The 20,137-nt window shown below is 28.3% G+C and overlaps 1 protein-coding gene across 2 annotated transcripts in view; it reads left to right on the forward strand.

The window, feature by feature from the left end:
• The first annotated feature begins 7,772 nt into the window (after positions 1 to 7,772).
• LOC129913453 (uncharacterized) overlaps positions 7,773 to 20,137 on the forward strand; it is a 711,188-nt gene continuing 698,823 nt past the window's right edge. The window contains exon 1 of one of the 2 annotated variants that reach the window (XM_055992144.1): positions 7,773 to 9,045. In XM_055992144.1, coding sequence (XP_055848119.1) covers positions 8,964 to 9,045 — 82 coding nt within the window. In that variant the 5' untranslated portion in view covers positions 7,773 to 8,963. The remainder of the gene's footprint in view (positions 9,046 to 20,137) is intronic. The other variant, XM_055992142.1, reaches the window with a different exon arrangement.

Here is a 20,137-nt window from a genome sequence, read left to right on the forward strand (position 1 = left end):
AAAAAAAAGTTAAATTTTTGAAAAGGGTTTGAATAAAACCATGATTTTTAAAATCAGTACAGAAACCAGCTGTTTAAGCAAAACAACAACATATTAAAAAACTCTAGATATGTATAATATAAACGTTATATATATCTCAAGATAAAATTACTCCAGGAGCCCATGGGTTTCGGTCTATGGCAGTGACTATGGCAGACACCCTGTACACTCGCACTCAAAGACGTTATTATATTCATAGCGATATTTAAATATTTTCGTCCTTGAACGCTTTGAATTTTATAAATCTATTGAAGTATTCTGTTTCTCAGGCAACATCATCTATTTACAAAGGCAAAATAGTCCCATTGTTCTCTGCTTTCACTTTTCTCTATAGATAAATCTCAAAGAAGGAAACAGAATAAATAAAAATGTTTTCAGAAATTATAACTTTTAATTAATTATCTTGGAAAAAAATTCACTTTGTTTTAATTTCAAAACTAAAGGTAAGGAAAATAATAATAAGTTACTTTTTTTTTTATAAAATTAGTGGTATTTTTAGAACCATTTTCTTCGATTTTACTTTGTACTAAATGTTATAAGTATAGTTAATAAAAATACCATTTCTATATACACTTAAAACCATTTCCCCTTGAAAATGTATTACATTACAAAACATTCTTTGTGCTTTGGTTTTACATACCTACCTACTATAATAAAAAACAATATTCTAAATTCCCTGCGAACATTTTGCCTATTTACAGCCTTGACTACAGGGTGAAAATCACTCATTTTGTGTATAAAAAGACTGGAATTTTCAAAAACAAAAAATCTTAAATAAGGTAGTAGTTACTTTATATTTATCGCACACAGAAAATATTTTCCCCATTCTTTTATCTGGCGATGGCATCTACAGAGAGTATAGAATATTTAAGGCAACTGAAGACACAGATGGACCTAGGTCTTGATATTAAATGAATAAATTCATTACATACAAAAAAAAAACAGACATACGCAACATCCATAAAATGGATAAATTTATGGTAGACTTATTCCTCAACCTTATACGACCAAAGAAATCAGCTTTTAACAAAGTTAAAACAAGTATTTATTGTTATCATAACTTAAACTTATCTTGAAGTCAAATTTAAACATTCCACAAAAAAGGTTAAAATATATTAAAATGGCAAAAAAAAAACACGTTAAAAATTCTATAAACCATGTTCTTTTTCTTTATTTTTAATTATGAAAAACACAAACATATATGTTTTTATGTGTGTAGGTTTAATGGTGAATAAACTTCAGAAAAAAAAAAGAAAATAAATTTTCAATTATATTCATCATCAAGCAAACGAATACATTATTTTTTTAACAAAAATAATTAAAATCTATCCCCTTTTGGGATACCTTTTCATTTCGAAACATAATCCCTTTTCTGTTATGCACATTATGCTATGTGATATACACAGATAATAATTTATAAAAAGAATATACAGAAGCTTATTCGTTCACATGATATCCTTGTCTGCAGAAACTATGGTATTATCATTTCATGCTTTGAAAGAAAAAAAAAAAGAAAATTGAGAAAACACATTGTTAGAGGCGATATCTTGAATTTCTTTCAAATGCAAATTTCCTAGCCTTTAGTTTATCGTTTAGTTTTCAACGTATTCTTAATCTTGTTAGCAATAAAAAATAAACGGACCACACAAATAGTTCAGGAAATTAAGTTTTAAATTATGTTTATTTTTTTTGTATACGGATGATGGTAGGATGTACAAAAATGTATATTTACATATTTCTAAAAAAAAATACATAAAGTAATTTCTAATGAGCTGTCAGCCGCTTTATATGCTGCTAAGTATAGATTCTTTGATGTTAGTTAAAAAATGTGTTTTTTAAGCCTCAAATAAATATAAATACAAAAAAATAAAAGTACACTCTGGTGTATACGTACTTTTTTTTTCATTTGGCTTCGCCGTGCTCGGTTGAAAATACATACATAATTTTCTATGGTCCCACGACTCATTGGGAACGCAAGAGAAATTGACCTTATTTTTTTGTTAGTTTATAAAAATAAAATTTGATTAATTGCTATCCTTCATTTGTGAGGCTGATAGAAAAATAAAACAGATTAAAGAAATAAAACTATACTAAATGTTCAAAATGCGAAAATGATGTTATTATTGATTTTTCTTTCAAATTCACTTTACCCAAGATCAAACTCAAATCTAGACAATCGGTCCTTATTTACATACTTTGTTTGCTTGTTGGTTTTCTTTTTATCATTTTTAAATATGAACCTACATTTAAAAACTGAAGGCACCTACTAGCTACCACTAAAGGCAACTTTACCTAACAACGTGCTTATCATCCTAAGAGCATTTGTATTGTTTTGTAAAGCTTTTTTCTGTATTTCATCAAAATTATACACAGCAATGAATCAACCGGCCTTGTTAAAATTAATTCCTTACAAGTAAAGTTATGATTCCCATAACCCCATTAACATTGAAGGACAGGAAAGATACGCATATTATTATATATTCTATACATGACCCCATCTAAAAAAAAGACAGCTGTTCCTAATAAAAACTTTATTACAGATGAAATGTTCCAGCTTTACGCACAAGCGAAGCTGTCTCTCAATCTTCTCTATTCTACAAATAGAAATAACCTTCATATTTTATTTTTGTTGGGGTGTTGGATATTTTAAGAAAAACATTTCTTTTTTTATACATACATTATATTTTTCCAAGGATTCTGGTCAAATAAATTATGACTTTTGAATTTTGATCTACATCTCTACAATTTTTTGGTAAGATTTTAAAGAGTATTTTAAAGTTTAAAGATAAATTGAATGATTCAATTTATTGGAGTTTTATTTTGGTAGAAAGAAAATGTCAACACAAAAAAAACTTTCTCAAGGACAAAAACGACTAGATTTATAGTGAAATCAATAAAAACGATTTGAAATCACTGTTCACACAAAGAAATCCAAGGCATTTGATTTTGAATGAATCAACTCAGTTGGAATACAAAAAAATACTCAAACAAAAACGTAACTAAGTTGCTCTTTTAGTTTAGTGATATAAGGATTATAGAATTTTTTGATAAAAAAAAAAAAAAAATCGGGTACTTTAAATTTTGTTCGTTAGAAATAAATAGAAATATTTCAGAGTAAAGGAAATAAACAAAACGCACAACTTGTTCCGCCGTAGTTGTTTACCAGAGTTAAGACCAATGCAAATAATTTTTGAAAAAGAAATATGTATTAGCAAGAAATTAATGATAAGAAAATTTAGGATGATAAAGGGTCAAATGAAAATTGATTTAATTGATTGACTGGCAAAAGTCAAAAATATATCCTAGGTACATATTGTAATTTGTACATAATTAAAAGATCAACAAATAACAATTCGATCTTTTCATTACCTCAAAAATATAGAGAAAAATGAAAAATAATGAATTTGGGTTTTTATCTTTATAGGTATTATTTAACAAAAACTAGTTGGATTTCCTTAAATTTTGAGGAATTTGTGTTGAATTTTTCGAAAGCAAAATATAAAATTTTTGATTTAAACTATTATATTAATTTTTAATCCATCGGTAAATCGGTTGAAAACTGGCTGAGAAAAAAAATAACGGATTTAAACTAAGAAATTCGAACAGTAAGAAACAAAAAAGTTTCGTCCAATCAACGATTGGCCGGTCATTTTGGACAAAATTCAAGATTTTACATGTCCAAACTTATGAAGCGATTTGATTCAATCATGGAAGTTTTCAGTAAATCCCTAGAGGTGAAATTAAAATTTTTTTGGAACTAAATTAACGGTACACGGTAGATACTTGCCATTTTACTAAATAGTTTAAAATTTTGCGAAATTGGGTTTTAATGGAACTCTTTAATTTTATTTTTTTTTTTTTAAATGTAATTGCAACTTTTGTAATGTTAGCTTAAAAGTTTACTTATACTAATAATAAGAAATGGCAAACTTATTATATTTTTTTTTTTGTGAAGAAATAAAAAAACAAAAAATTGCTACGGAAACAAGGGTTAAAAATGGGATATTTACTTAAATTTTAATAAGACTGTTCATTTTTTTTATATAAAACTATGCATTTGTTTTGTCAATTTTTTTTACTCTTTCTTTTACATTGAGTTCTTACAAAACTGGTCGGCAAAAATATAAAAAAAGTCGGGAGCAAGAACTTTGTAAGTTGATTCTAATTGACCTTAGAGTGCTGAATTCAAAACTGTTTACAGTTTTTTTCTATCACGTCTGGTTTTTGAAGTCTAATTTTCAATGAAGTTCTTTTTGATGTTTAATCGAAAAAATACATTTTTCCTTAAAATGTTGCTTTTTAAAATCCAAATCAGAAGTAGCAAACTGGAATTTGGATAAAAAAAAAACCATTCATCATGATATGTGAGATATCATAAATTTCTTTTTGCAATATCTTTGAGAAAAAAATTAATTTTGAAAAAATGTAAAATATATTTAGAACAATAAAATATTTCGTTTTGAAATTGCATAAGAAGATTTGCAAAAAAATATTTTACAGTGGTGTAATTTGATGTCAAATGTACCCAAAAAAACGCGTTTTTGACCTGTTTATATTCAAGTATTTCAAAAACGTGACGTGCCAGTGAAATTTTGACTTCGGATTCGGACTCAGCATAAAAATGTCCTTTAGAAAAGTATGGTATTTTCGTTGCCGACCAGTGTAATTAAAAAAAAATAAGTACATTATTATATATTCACTTAATACCTAACTTATTTTTCAAAACACGTTTAGTTAACAGTTAAAAAAAAGTTTCAATATTTCCAACAATCTAAACTTTAACACCAAGTAAATGTGTTCTTCAGGGTACCTACAAGTTTTTTACCCCTAAAAGTATCATTTCACGCGGAAATACAAGTTAACCTTTAAATATTGATAACAGTATCAACCACATATTTTTTTCGGGAGATTTTCACTTATCTCTGAATCCTTTGGGGATTCAGTTTGATGCCACAACAACTGCTAGATTTAAAATTCAAAAATGCAGCAGTGATACTTTTTCTATAAAAACTTTTATAGAGTCATCTGATGTATCGAGGTTATTTGGAATGCTTAATGTTTAACTTTTTTTTTTTTGAAAAAGGTGACCAAACTCGGTTGTCCCTAAAAGTTAAAATTTAATTTAGTTTTTGTCATCACTGTGCTCAAATTCAACTTTCAATCCAATTTTATTCATTTTTTTTTTTTTCTTTTTAATCTTTTTTGAATAGACAGAGGAACTACACAATGTTCTGTGGGCCATTAAAACCCCTTAAATACATGGTATCTTGTTTCCATGCTCTACTAAAAATATTATTTTTTTTATTATTTTTGTTTTTTTTTTTCATAAATAAGTTAGGTGAGGTATTTTGCAAGGTTATATTAAAATAAAAGCTTCAGGGGTAACAAAAACGATAAAAGCCATTGATAGAATAATAATCTTTTTAAGCAAATGGTTTTTGACTTTTTCATTTTGGTTTGGGTTGCCTTGGAAATGCATAATCAATGGCCGATTTCCATTTACCAAAAGGACATTGGCACATGATGCCTTTTAACATATATGTATATGTATATTGTATATAAGTGAATGACCCTTTTTGGTATTTATATTATAGTGTGCGGGTCGATATGGTTCTTTTGTTCTGTTCTGTTTTTTTTTTGTTGCTTTGATGTGATTGAAACTTACTTCATTCTTTTTTTTTTAACATTATTTTGTTGTTGTTTGTTTTTCAAATGGTCCGCATGAGTAATTTTATAGCACCACGAAATTCTATCTGGTAAGATAACCTATAAATTGATCTTAAGGTTCTACCAGGATGCCACTTAATGTCGTTCTTGTTAACATTATGATATTGAAAAATATATTTCCTTTTTTCTTAAGCATATCAAAAGAGAAATGTTCATCTTATTTTTGTTGATAGTATTTTTTCCTTTTTTCTCTGTGAAATCGAATTGAGATCCTTTTTTCTTCAAATGGTTAACGATAATGATATCTGATTTGATTTTGTCAAGCTGTCTCGTTGATTTGGTTATTTAAGATTGAGATGAAATGAGATGAGATGGAAAAATATTCATAGCCTTGTAGGCATTTTTGTTTATTTGTATAACATAAACAAAAAAAAAAAATTATTATATTAAAATATAGAAATGTGAGCTTTTGATGGCGGATTGTTTTCGTTTGCGTCAACATAAAGTGAGATACAATTTGAATAGGACTTACAAATGTCACTATCAATAAGAGAAATATGTATGTGTATGTATACATTTATTTAATTTTCAAAAAAAAAAAAGGTTTTATAAAATTTTAAAGAGGGTACAAAATTCTTTACAGAACTTTTATGTATTCAACTCACAATAAAATTTTCATGATGTTGGTTATTCTAAGTTTATAAATGGATTGACATTTATAGAATTGGCTATATCAAGGAAACAAAGTTAATTTGTATTTGTAATGTAATATGACTAAAATTAAAAACACTCCTAATTTTAAATATTATTTTTTTCTAGGTAGATATTTAGAGCTTCTCCTTTTAATACAACAGGTTTAGGTTCGGTTAAGTGCTTAAATTGGATGTAAACATTTTATTCATCTTAAAAATTAAGAATTGAAAGAGTTTTTTTTATGTAAGGAATTCCTTTTCTATGTATACAAACTTACAGGTCACTGAGGTGTATGAGTAACATTTATTTTTATTTTTATAAAAACGAGAAACTATCCCTGACCTGAACTAAATTTTAACAAAAAGTCAGTTTTACTTGTTTAAATTATTGAAACAAATGTCAATGCCAAACAAATCCAATTTGGCCATAAAAAAAAACAATGCAGTAGAATTACATTCCTCCTCCTTTTTGGAAGTCGGTTGAAAATATTAAATTTTGTACTCAAAAAATCATCCCCGGAACTTCTGAATTTAAAAGTGAAAAGTGTTTTTTTTTTTTTCAGATTAAAAAAAAATTCACATCTTATGTTTCCGAGTCAAAGACCCATTAAAGATAAAAATAATTTGATGTTATCATCGACATCTACATAATTTTCGGGTATTTTTGTATGCTAAAAATCATTTTTATTATAAATTGCATAATTATTTGGTTTACCTTTTTAAACGTTGTTTTTTTAATCTAAATGGATAATTTGATGTAGGTATTGTTTGAAAAACTTGATATTTGAGCCACTTTCAATTAAGTTTCCATTTCTTCGCACCACTTTTTAAGGGTTAATTAAGATATTAAAAAAGCAATCAGTAGTGTTGGCTTGAATGATTAAAACTAAAATTAATGACACGAAAAAATTAAATAAATAAGTAGAGTTGGGTGTTGTTGAAAGATTATAAAAACTAATTTACTTTCGTTCTGCCATTTTAAAATTGTAATTTTCCTTATTTATTAAAATAGGTACAAGTCGTATTTTTATGTAAAATTCTTTTTTTACCAAATCGTATTACATTATCACTGATATATTTTGTTTTTCTTTTTTTCAGGTTTAAAATGAATCCTTTCTAAACTGGCAAAATACTAATATCAAATTTCCAACACAAAAATTGTCCACAAAAAGAGATTACTATAATATCTTCCAAATTGCTTTTTTTATTAAAAAAAAGGAGATCTACAACAAAAATAAATTATATACAAGAACTTTGTAAAAATAACACATCCTTTAACAAACAAAAATTAAAAAAAAAAATCGCATTCAAAAATGCAAATAAAAAAATAAAAACAAAACAAATTTAAATATTGAGTGCAATACCCGGTTTAAAGTTAAAAAAAAAAAAAAATATGACAACTTTAATGAAAAAATCCACAGCAAATATTGATTAATAAAATACAAAACAAACACCCCTTTGTGTTTGCTAATTAAATATATTGCATAAATGAATCTACAAAAAAAAAAAAAAAAAAAACAATCTCAATAGAAAAATTCAAATTGAATCTAAAAAATATCGATAAAAAAGTTTAATACAAAAACTAACCGATAAGAAAAAACATAATAAACCATATAAAAACTAAAAAAACTAAAAAGAAAGTATGTATGTATCTAAAATAAAGCATTTAAATGACCAATCCAATTGCAATTAAGAATTGTTGTGTGAATATAAATATTTTCAACATCAAAGTGAAGCTCTAGTTTCTTTTTCGTCCTCAATTGTAGACTTTTTTTTCAATTCATTTTACTATATATTATATTGCAGTGTGAAAACAAAATGAAATATAAAACAAACCAAATGAAATATATGTAGAAACACATTCCAAAAAAAAAAAAAAAATATTTGAACGACAATGTTCATAAAAAATATATTACGAGTATCCACATCCTGAAAAGAGTGCCACTTAACATAAAAAAAATAAAACTGAACAACCGAATTGTTTGAATAACTTTTCTTTGAAAAAAAAAAAAAAACGAAAAATATTATCTAGATAACCCATAAAAAAATGTTGGAACAAAAATAACGTTCATTCCTAGTTATGTGCCTGTGGGTGTATGTGTGGGTGTATGAATGTATGTGTGAAACATCCTTTTCTACGAATAAATAAAATCCTACGCGAGTGAGGCTTTAAGCAAATTGAAAGGAATATAAAGTGGCAAAGAGCAAAAAGCCCAATGCAAAGCAAACCTAACCGAACGTGCGAAATGTGCAAACGAAATTAATAAGAATCTCTGCCGACTTACTAAAAGAAGTGTTTTGTACTCGTAGTTGTGTAGTGGAGTAACATTAAATCCAGCAAAAAGGATTCAACACTATATATAGTATAACATCTACTCCCCCTTTCTACTTAATTCATCTATTAGTGTTATCTGTTAGATAATCTCTATAGATATAACGTTTCTTCACTCCCCTGGTATTCGCAAAAAGGATTTTTAAAAGGAAAGGAGAAAATAAACGGAAATCCAAGTAACTCGAATAGGGATTGCCATTTATCAGGATCAGGCTTAAAGGAGACATCACACTATGGCAAGACACATTTTATTGCTGTTAGCTGGTGGCTTGATACTCGCCATAATACGCAATGTGGAATGTGGAGAAAAACTGGGTAATTACATAAAAAATGTTTTAATTTTTGCTTTTTTTTTCTTTTTTTGTTTCTCTTTTTCGTTTTCGTTGGTGCCTTAGTGCATTAAGACATACACACAAAATTGTTATAGAATTAGTATTGAAGTACAATAATTGTAGATACAAAATTATATTTTTTTCGTATATCTCTTATGTTCCCATAATTTGAACCAATTAAAAGTTAACTAACTTTACTTAGTTATAAAAAAAAATTTCTTCTTTATAAATTTGTTTGGAATTAATACAAATCTTATATTGAATACGATTCATTAAAGCGAAGCAATTAGAAAAACATCTTATGAAAATGGTTTTAATTAGTTTAATATTGATGGTTTTAAAAATGATTTGTATTGCTTTTATCGATGAAATGAAATCAAATTTCATTTGATGTTGGTTTTGAAAAGGAAATTAAATTTTGTGTGAGATATACATAACTTGTTGCTTCTTTTTGATGAAAAATTATACTAAAAGAATTGATTGATTGATTTTAACAAATGTATTTTAATGAAACTAAGTCATTTAAATTATAAAACAATTTGGGGGTGTACATCACAAAAATTAAAAACAATATTTACAGGATTTTTCTTGAAATCTTATAGATATGTACATAAAATATAAATAAGCTAGTTTCCCTTTGCAATGCTGCTCCCACCATTTTCATTTGCAACCAGGGTTGTGCTTAAAAGCAATTTTTAAAGAGCAGTAATAGCAGTGAGCAATATTCATATATTAAATGCAACTTTTAATAGCTGCTTGCGTGTTAAACTTTTCTGTACATCTCTGCTTTTTTAATTCTTAATCAAATCATTAGATATGAAACACAGAATTCTCATAAAAGAGCAGTTAAAATAATGAAGAGCAGCGAACATTTTCTGAAAAAGCAGTGCTGTTATAGAGAGCAGAGAGTAATTCAGCTTTTAAAAGCAATAAAATCATTAGGTAAAAGCATTTTTGGTAAGCTGAGGATTGAGCATTGAGTATATTGAAGAGCAATAACAACTGTTCTCTGCTCAGTGGAAGAGCAGAGTGATTAAAACCAGCAATAGCAGCCTCAGCCCAACAACCTCTCAATTTTGGTGTGAGCAAAAAATATTCACATTAAAATTTTGAACATTTTATTTTTCTCTCTGTCAAAAATTAACATAGCCGCTACCACAACATCATTACAACAGGTCTGTTTTGGTAGTGCCTAAAACTGAAATATTTCTACTTTTTTCAAACATTTTTAAAGCAATTTATGTTTGGGTAGCTATTGGGTATCTCGTATCTGACCTGAAACTGTGTAGTTTCGCAAAAAGAGTGCTCACTAGAAAGAAAACAATTTCTCCTTCTTGGGAATATCAGAAAAAAATATTTGAGATTTTTTAAAAGCTAGTGCTACTCGTTTTTTTCTTTTCATATCCTGTAGTACAACAAAAACAAAACAATGTAATCAAAATTATTTGCATTGACCAATATTAGTACAAAAGTTATAGGTAGACCGCCAAACATTGTCAAGTTAAATTTTTTTCATGCTGAAAAATCAGGTTGTAATTTGTATTACCTACTCCCAAAATTTTTTGTTTTATAAGAAATTAATTTAATAATGAAAAATAACATTCATCAATGTATTTAAATTAATATTTAATAACAAACAAATTTATGTTTCTGTTTTTTTTTTTATAAGTGATTTTCCAAGTTTGGATCGAAATTTTTTTTTTGATTTTAAGTAAGATTTTCTTTTTTACACCTAAAAGGCTGTCTGGATTTTTTTAAGGTTGTGGTAAAGTGGCCTCTAAATGAAACATGAAAAAATCTTGCGGCAAATCGCGTTTTTTAGGTTCAACCCCCTGTATCAAAAATGGCCAAATTTTAAAAATTTGCATACAAAAATTCTCATATTTAACATCGGAGCGACAATTTTTTGTAAATTCCGTCCGTCTTTGGAACTCATTACCACGTAATATTAAAGAAAACCAAAATGCAACAAGCATCAAAAAAGTGCTAAAATCTCATTTTTCAATTTGAATTCAGATATATGCTATTATAAATTATTAATTGAATTTATGTAGGTATGTAGAAATCTCATTTTCTTAATTTGCTTTCAATTGTATTAATTTAAGTAACATTTTTGGCTTAATCTTGTAAAATTAGCTTACTTCTACTTTATAAGATTTTATATCTTACAGATTGTAGGCAATCACGAAAATAAAAATAAAATAAATAAATAATAGTGCGAAAACAAGCAAATTTAATAACGAGTGTTTTAAAATTCACGCGCCCAAAACGCGTCCAAAATGCGTCCAAAACGCATCCGAAACGCGTCCGAAACGCATCCCAAACAAATCCAAAACGCGTGCTAGACGCGTCCAAAACGTGTTCGAAATGCGTCCATAAACGCATCCAAAACGCGTTCAAAACGCATCCAAAACGCATCGAAAAATCGTCCAAAACCGAAATGTTTGTCTTTAAGCAGTTGGCTGCCATGTGTCATGTTTCAGCGCTACACTTCATAACAGCCCAGAGGCCAGGTCGTGCACTTTCGTGCTAAGCCCGATGCTACAAAACTTGGCCATACAAATCATGGCCAGGTAAAAACCAAAATCATAAAATGATCTGGCATGTCTAAAGCGTTTGGGTGCATTTGCAGAATTTGTCTTTTTCTAAGAGCTTTTTTTCATACTCCTTAAAATTTGACAGATTTTGTCCAAAAAGAACCCAAAAAGTTTATACATGACTCCAATTGAAAATTGATACCTAATAACAAATTAAAAAAAAAGAAGACTTACCAAAATCTTGAAAAGGTGGTTTCGATTCAGTCCATTTTATGCTTCACCTAATATTACACTAAACAAAAAAAAAAAAAAACAACCGAAAACAATTCTTAAACATTTTTTTTTTTTTTTCATTAAAAGAAATTAGGTCTGTTTGGGTACTGCCTAAAACAGAAATATTTCTACTTTTGTCAAAAATAACACGGTGTTACAAAAATGAGGTTTCAAAATATACGCGGGCGGAGACCTATCAGGTTTTGTAGAGCTAATCGCACTGATTACGAAACGGTATTTGAAAATCCCCTAACACCCCCAAAATCTGAAGTTACGGGCAAAAAACGGTTTTTTGGACCTTCACCCATTGAAAAAATTCTAGCTTCGACAATTTTTTACCCATTTTCGATTTTTTTACAGTTTCTGATAGAAGATAAATATACCTTTACAACAATGTATAAAACATGTAACTCGGTTAAACCACTTAGAATTTATAAGCTGTCAAAGTTCAAAAATTCCATTTTTTTCGTCATTTGCCCAACTTCGGCATCAATTTAAAGTATATGTTTTCAAAACAACATGCTATTTAAAAAATATGTTCATAAACAATATCTATTTCCCAATCAATCGAGGTATTTTTTATGAAAATCACTCCAAAATTGGCTGAGAAAAAAAATTTTTTCGATTTCAACCCAGATACAGAAATTCGAACTTTTAGGTATAGAACAAAAATGTTGTTTCGGCACGTAGTAGGATAACCTGGGCGCCAGGATTTGATAACGGATTTTTGTAGAGGAGCTCAATAGAAACATTTTTTTTCTTTGGAAGGGGGGTCTATCTCCCCCCGTTTAGGTGGGAGGGGCAGTTTTCTAAAAAAAAATTATCAAAATAAAAAAAAATTATTAAAAAACAACGGCAACACTTACAGTAATAAATGATACCATTTCCGAAAGGAAAAATTGTACATTTAATTCTAATTTTTAAATCAATATAATATAACCAATAGTTTTTGAAATAATCGATTTCAAAGTTAAAAATAGGCGAAAAATTTTTTTTTAAAACTCATTTAATACTATTTTTGTCCAGACTGTGAATTTTAGTAAACAAATTACTTACACAGAAAACTGCCTCAATTGATTCCTTATCGAACAGTGAAAACTATATGTTTCTATGTCTTCTAGTTTTTGAGAAAATTGAAAAATTATTTTATCAGATTTTTCTTTTTTCAAAATATTTTTTGTTTTTATTTGTTTTTATTTTTCAATTTTCTCGAAAACTAGAAGACATAGAAACATATAGTTTTCACTGTTCGATAAGGAATCAATTGAGGCAGTTTTGTGTGTTAAAATTTTTTTATTAAAATTCACAGTCTGGACAAAAATAGTATTAAATGAGTTTTTAAAAAAAATTTTTCGCCTATTTTTAACTTTGAAATCGATTATTTCAAAAACTATTGGTTATATTATATTGATTTAAAAATTAGAATCAAATGTACAATTTTTCCTTTCGGAAATGGTATCATTTATTACTGTAAGTGTTGCCGTTGTTTTTTAATAATTTTTTTTTATTTTGATAATTTTTTTTTAGACAACTGTCCCTCCCACCTAAACGGGGGGAGATAGACCCCCCTTCCAAAGAAAAAAAATGTTTGTATTGAGCTCCTCTACAAAAATCCGTTATCAAATCCTGGTGCCCAGGTTATCCTACTACGTGCCGAAACAACATTTTTGTTCTATATACCTAAAAGTTCGAATTTCTGTATCTGGGTTGAAATCGAAAAAATTTTTTTTCTCAGCCAATTTTAGAGTGATTTTCATAAAAAATACCTCGATTGATTGGGAAATAGATATTGTTTATGAATATATTTTTTAAATAGCATGTTGTTTTGAAAACATATACTTTAAATTGATGCCGAAGTTGGGCAAATGACGAAAAAAATGGAATTTTTGAACTTTGACAGCTTATAAATTCTAAGTGGTTTAACCGAGTTACATGTTTTATACATTGTTGTAAAGGTATATTTATCTTCTATCAGAAACTGTAAAAAAATCGAAAATGGGTAAAAAATTGTCGAAGCTAGAATTTTTTCAATGGGTGAAGGTCCAAAAAACCGTTTTTTGCCCGTAACTTCAGATTTTGGGGGTGTTAGGGGATTTTCAAATACCGTTTCGTATTCAGTGCGACTAGCTCTACAAAACCTGATAGGTCTCCGTCCGCGTATATTTTGAGTGTTACACCGTGTAATGTACAAAACTACACCATTCCAGAGTACCCAAACTGGAATTGGGCTGAAAATGTTGAAAAAAGTAAAAATATTTCTGTTTTAGGCAGTACCCAAACAGACCTATTAACTTACGACCATGATTATGAGGCCCACTTTCTAGTTTTAAATCAAAAACAAACATTAGCACACTTTCTATTTCATTCTTATTAGAAGGCAAATACGAAGTCTTTATTTAAACAGACAAAAAACAGAACTTTTTTTATATTATTTGTATATATTACGAAATATTTCAGCGGTTTTAAGAACTGCTTTAATAACGGCTAAGCGACTGCTCAGTATATTTTTTTATTCACTCGCACTAAATATAGCCATACGCTTTATTACAGGTAAAATACTACTCATGACATGAGTAGATGATTAGTTGATCTAGTACAAAAATTAACACATGATCGTCTGCTGGAGTAGATAAAAATATGTAGTTGTTGTACTAGATTTCTACCCATGAGTAGTTTTTCACCTCCAAAGGAATGCGGCTTTTATAGTGAGAGAAGAGAAATAAGTATAGAATTTTTAAACCTATGACGGTGTTCGCATTAGACTCAACACTCAAACCATAGAGGAAGGAATACCTAGAGACGCGACTTCGGTTGGTTTTTCTCTTCCACCCTACAAACTGCAATGAGAGGAAAAACTCCACAGTGCTTATATGTGGTAGTTTTCCCGTGCATTTTAAATGGCACCAACACATTCAACTGTGGAGTTGGGCTCAAAACAATTAAAAACAATTTAAGTGCTCAGTAGAGGAATTAATTCATAAAAAAATAATATAATAAATTCAAAACACGAACCTTTTTTTTTATTTCTGTACATATTTATTGAAAGGTGGGTGTCTGGAGTGAGCTATTTGAGCTATTCAAGTTCATGTACAAACCAAAATCATGTTTAAATTCAAAGTTTGTGAGGACATCCACTGGTGAAAGGAAGGTATTAAACGAATTGTACCTTTCACACGTATTCACAGATAGGAAAACAAGAGAACAATAAGAGAGATTATCTGAAATTAAATTTGCGGGTGTTTTAGGTAAGGGGGGTACGAGCACGGTTGCCGGAGTGGGTAGGATCCTACCAAACTGGGTAGGTTTTTTTACCTTGGGTAGGTTGGTAGGTTTGAAGTCAATTTGGTAGGTTTTTCCAAGTTCTTTCTCTAAAATAATTTTATTTTTAATAATTGACAAAAAAAAATTTAATTATGTCAAATCTACCCAAAATATTTGTGCCAAACAAATGTGCCCATCTAAACCGAGAGTAATAATATTAAGTACTGTATGTAAACGGAGTATCCTCATTGTTGGTGTCTGCACTCATCCATTTTCATGTTTTGTGTTGACACTAATTTCACATTCTTGATTAGTGATTTCTACAAAATGGGATTACAATTTTATTTTAAAACTTTTTTTCCAAAAAATTATTTATAAAAAATTATTTTTTTAAAAAACAGCTCTAACGATTTTGAAATTTTTTTTCTAAAAATGCACGTTAATATATCAATCAAAACTGCATACTTGTTTTGGAGGGCAATTTAATTTCAGATTTTATTTTATTTTTTTTAAACGAATTTTATTTCTATATAAAAAGTCTTAAAAATTTAAGCAACTTTAACTCCAAGAGCAAGTTCGTGCGACCCAGTCGTGGATTTTATTTTTTTAAACAAGAATTTATTCTCTTAAAATCGAAAATTTTCGTTGGGTAGGTTTTTCTTTGAATTGGTAGGTTTTTTTGAAAAATTTGGTAGGAAATTTTTTATGCGAGTGGCAACCGTGGGTACGAGTCGGCTCTCTAGGTATTCCTTCCTCTATGACTCAAACCTCCGACACATTTTGACATTTCTGTGATGCTCTCATGACCGTTATCTACATATGGTCAAGCGTCAAAGGGCAGTATGCTTAATTTTAGTTTCCACATACAAAATTCTCTTCAAATTCATATCTCGACTAAATTTTGGAGAGAATTTCGTATGAGAGTGATCAATGATTATTTTTTTCGTTCGCACTCATTGATTTTCGAAAGAGTTTGATTTTCGAAAGAGTCATTATTGCTCATGTTTCAACAAGTTTTCTGATAGAACGGGAATATTTTTTATTTACTCGTAAAAATTAAGTTTAATTTTTAAATTATCAAGTGCGGTTGTATATTTCGGTGCTTTGAATTTCAAATTTTCGGTAAATTGTGTGGAAATAGTATTTTTCGGTCGTTTTATTCAATGAAAAATATTTTTTTATTTTATTTGTAATTTTCCACAAAATAAAATTACGTAAGTGTTGTTTGTGATCATTTTTCTATTAAATCGCGTTTGTTTTTTTTTTTTTTTTGTCCTATTAAACGAAATAATGCAACCTATATGATAATTAAACTGAGAACTCCTATTCACATACCTAATATTTGCACGTATGAAGAGTATTTACACATAAGTACTAAATACATATACAATGTAAGTAAGTACCAATTTTATTCAATAAAAAAATAAAAAAATAAAAAAATTCTTTACCAAAATCATGAAAAGGTGGTTTCAATTTTAGAAATTAATCTTCATCCAAACACACACTTAAAAAAAAATAGGTATAGAGATCGAACACAAAGAGCACACTTTTTTTATTTAAATCAATTGGAAACATTTTGATAAAAATTAAAACACATTTAAATTTTTACTACCTTATGTAAATTATTTTAATTTTGATAATTTTGTATGGGAGCTTAAAATAAGCTCGATGTGGATTCTGCTAATTCAAGAAAGCAACATAAAAAGAAATGTCAAAATGAGTCGAAGAAGTGATTCCAGTGGGAACGTTGTCTTAGATTTAAAATTCTACCTCATTACCTACGTGTTTTTTCTTCTCTTTCTCTCACTAAAAAAGCCGCATTTTTTTGGACGTGGTGAATTACTCATGAATAGAAATCTAGTACAACAACTAGACTATCTCCTCGAGTAGTAGTGTTCATTGTAGTACTAGATCTACTCATACTCATGAGTAAACTACTACCACCTCCAATGCAACGGGGCTATTTCCAAGGCCTAAATCGAATCCAACTTTTCAATATTTTGGTAAGTTTTTTTTTTTTATTCGTTATACCAAATAAATGTTCACTTGGAGTCATGTTTTAACTGTTATGCTATGCGTTATACTATACATATGTATACATTATTGGGAGAGATATCACCTCAACGAACTAGGTTATGAAAACTGTTATTCTTATTATTATGGAAATTCTAGTAAGTACCTACTAGATTTTAATGAGATTTTGGGATATAAAATCACACTCCAAAAAGAAACGATTCTCGTTTGAAATTTGTGTGGTTTTCATTTGATAATCATAAATTTGGTTTAGTATGTGAATTGAACAAATTCGGTTTGTGAACTCATTCGTTTCCTTTTGTAAGTGTGTTTCTTTTTTCACTCAGAGCATTCTAAATTAAAAAATCCGGATTATCGGCTAAGAAGTGGTTTTTTTTGGACTCATCCATTCCAAAAATACTAACGTCGTGAATTTTGATACGGTTTGATTTATTTATAAAGCTTTTTATTAATTTATAAAATGTGGTTAAAAAATGGAATGCTTAAATGCTTGTATTTCCAAATTCAAACATTTGGTTGCAAAATAGATATAGAGATTGCAAAAGTTCGAAATTTTTTGTATTAGGTTGAAATCATTTAAAATTTTTTTCTCACCCGATTTTCAACGGAACTTTCCCAAAAAAAAAAAGACGGACGGAAGTAATGCAGTTGCCGTTTTTTGAGAAAATTTCCTTAATTTTTATTATTCCCGTAAATGGGTCAAAAATATTTTTTGCTTTCTTTTTTTAATAGTTTTTTTTTTTTTTTTTTTTTTTAATAGTGTACTCAAGAAAATAGTTGCATGTTTGAACTACCACGAAATCTCTCATTTTTAAACATACCAGAAATCAACTTAGGTAAATACCTATACCAGAAGTATAGTTATCCACTCGTTTTTTTCGACTCCGTGTACCAACAGGAATAGTACCTACAATCCTATATGTTAACCAAAAAATATAGAACAATCGCGTACAGTGGATATATTTGTTACAGACTGAAAAACTATTCACCTACATAAGTAGTTTGTGTAGATTAGTAGGTAATTTAATTTATTTTTAGTGCCAAGATGTTTTTTTTTTTATTTTTAAGTCGTGTTGGATTATTCTTATCTTTTAAAGAAGATTTAAAAGACAAACAATTTATTAAACAACTCGCTTTACGATAAAAAAAAATAGCCACCCCTCTACTTTTATCTTAAAAGTATTATCTAAGACTTATACGAGTAAGTTTACTTGCGTATCCATAGTCATCCCTTAAATAACATAAAATGTGTAGGTGCAAATATTTATGTAGGCAGATAATATTTCTTTAAGGATACCTTTTAAAACTTTTGTTTACTAATTCTAATAAAAAAAAAAAAATAATAAAATATGAAATTAGATAAGTTCAAAGAAGTGTAGGTTCAATAGGGTTGTTTATTCTTATCTATAGTTTACAAGGGTTGACAATAATTTGTCAGATCATATCAACATCGTAAACATATTTTATGTTCTTAAAATATATAACCCGACACTTAACAATTCACATATGGGTAAAATGCTTTAGTCTTAAGAAAAAAAAAAAAAATTAGATAACAGAATAGGAAGGGCAAGTGCAGGAATAAAGAAATATTGAAACACTACAAAATTGAATGTTTTATTTTTTTTAGAGCCAATTTTTCAATACTCAGATAAACCTTAGTTAGAGCTTATTCCTAGGAATAAAAGTTTTTTTTTCATATTGACATTTGGCAGTTTTTATTCTTCTGATAGTCTAACTGACGATTGAAAAATCAAGACTTAATATTTAATTATTTACTAAATTTTATTTGAAAATCTTTTTGTAAAAGTCATTTTTATTATTTTTTAAGGATTTTCAGTTACAAAATAATCCGTTTTAAATTCACTTTTCTAATTGGAACAATTTTAAAACTATCAAATTAAGTTTTTGAGAGAAATAAATTTCACAGAAATGTATCCTTTAACATCAGCCCAGTCTTCATTTGATATTGTCCTTGGGCTTCAATATAGCCATCACATCTTGTGGAAATAATTCAAAATTAAATAGTTGAAAACTGGTGATGGTGCATGGTGTGTGTTGAATTTTCACTCTAGATTAATCTGTAACACCATATCCATATCCACATATATTATATAAACTCCCCTTCTAAAGTTTATTTAGGTAACCTAATTTTTTTTTTATTTTTTTTTTTATTTTCTCATATAAGAATCTTCTATATGCAATGTATAAAAATGTACATTGCACAGGAAACCCCCATGGGACAGTAGCAACATTTACTCATGTGTGTTGCTTGAAAATTTCTGCAACCGAATGGTGTTTCGCTAGAAAATACAAGATGCCATCAATTACGACTTCTCTAATTGGAACAACTAAGTTTTAGATCTAGCGAAGCGAATGCCTTGGGTAGGTGAGGGTTATTTTCAGTATATCCAAAGATCCCAACACACATAGTTGCTTTGATGATGTCTTAAATTAAAATGTAGTATATATCTCGTAGTTGAAATTAAGGTGCAAGTTAAGGAAGTTTTCTTATGTTAAATTTTAAAATAGATAGTTAAAGGTTAAGTCTTTAATACAATTTAAAAATAATTAAAGTTATGAGAGAATTTTGATTTTGTTTCTAATTTATTGTATGTTAATTGATATAACACATTATAAGAGTGTAAGCATAAAATCACAATCATTGTGAACAAACTTCTTGATAAGACTCTAGCATCCTATAGTTTGAATTCATTTTCCCCATATACAAGTCGAAAAATATTTCTTTTCAAGGACAAATCTGAGGCAATTTTTTTGAATGAGAAATACTCGTACGTAATACAAATTTTTCATATAGCTACATTTGAGAATACAAATTTTATCTTACCCTTGTTAGTTCTTCTGTCAAGGCCTGCTTCTAATTCGCTTTTCATAGTCTTGGAAGTTTGAAAGACCTCTTATGACAACTGGAGCCATGAGTCACTACAATGACTATTCAACACTAAAGAAAAT

Source organism: Episyrphus balteatus, chromosome 3 (assembly GCF_945859705.1).
Source record: "Episyrphus balteatus chromosome 3, idEpiBalt1.1, whole genome shotgun sequence".
NCBI classification, from domain to species: Eukaryota; Metazoa; Arthropoda; class Insecta; order Diptera; family Syrphidae; genus Episyrphus; species Episyrphus balteatus.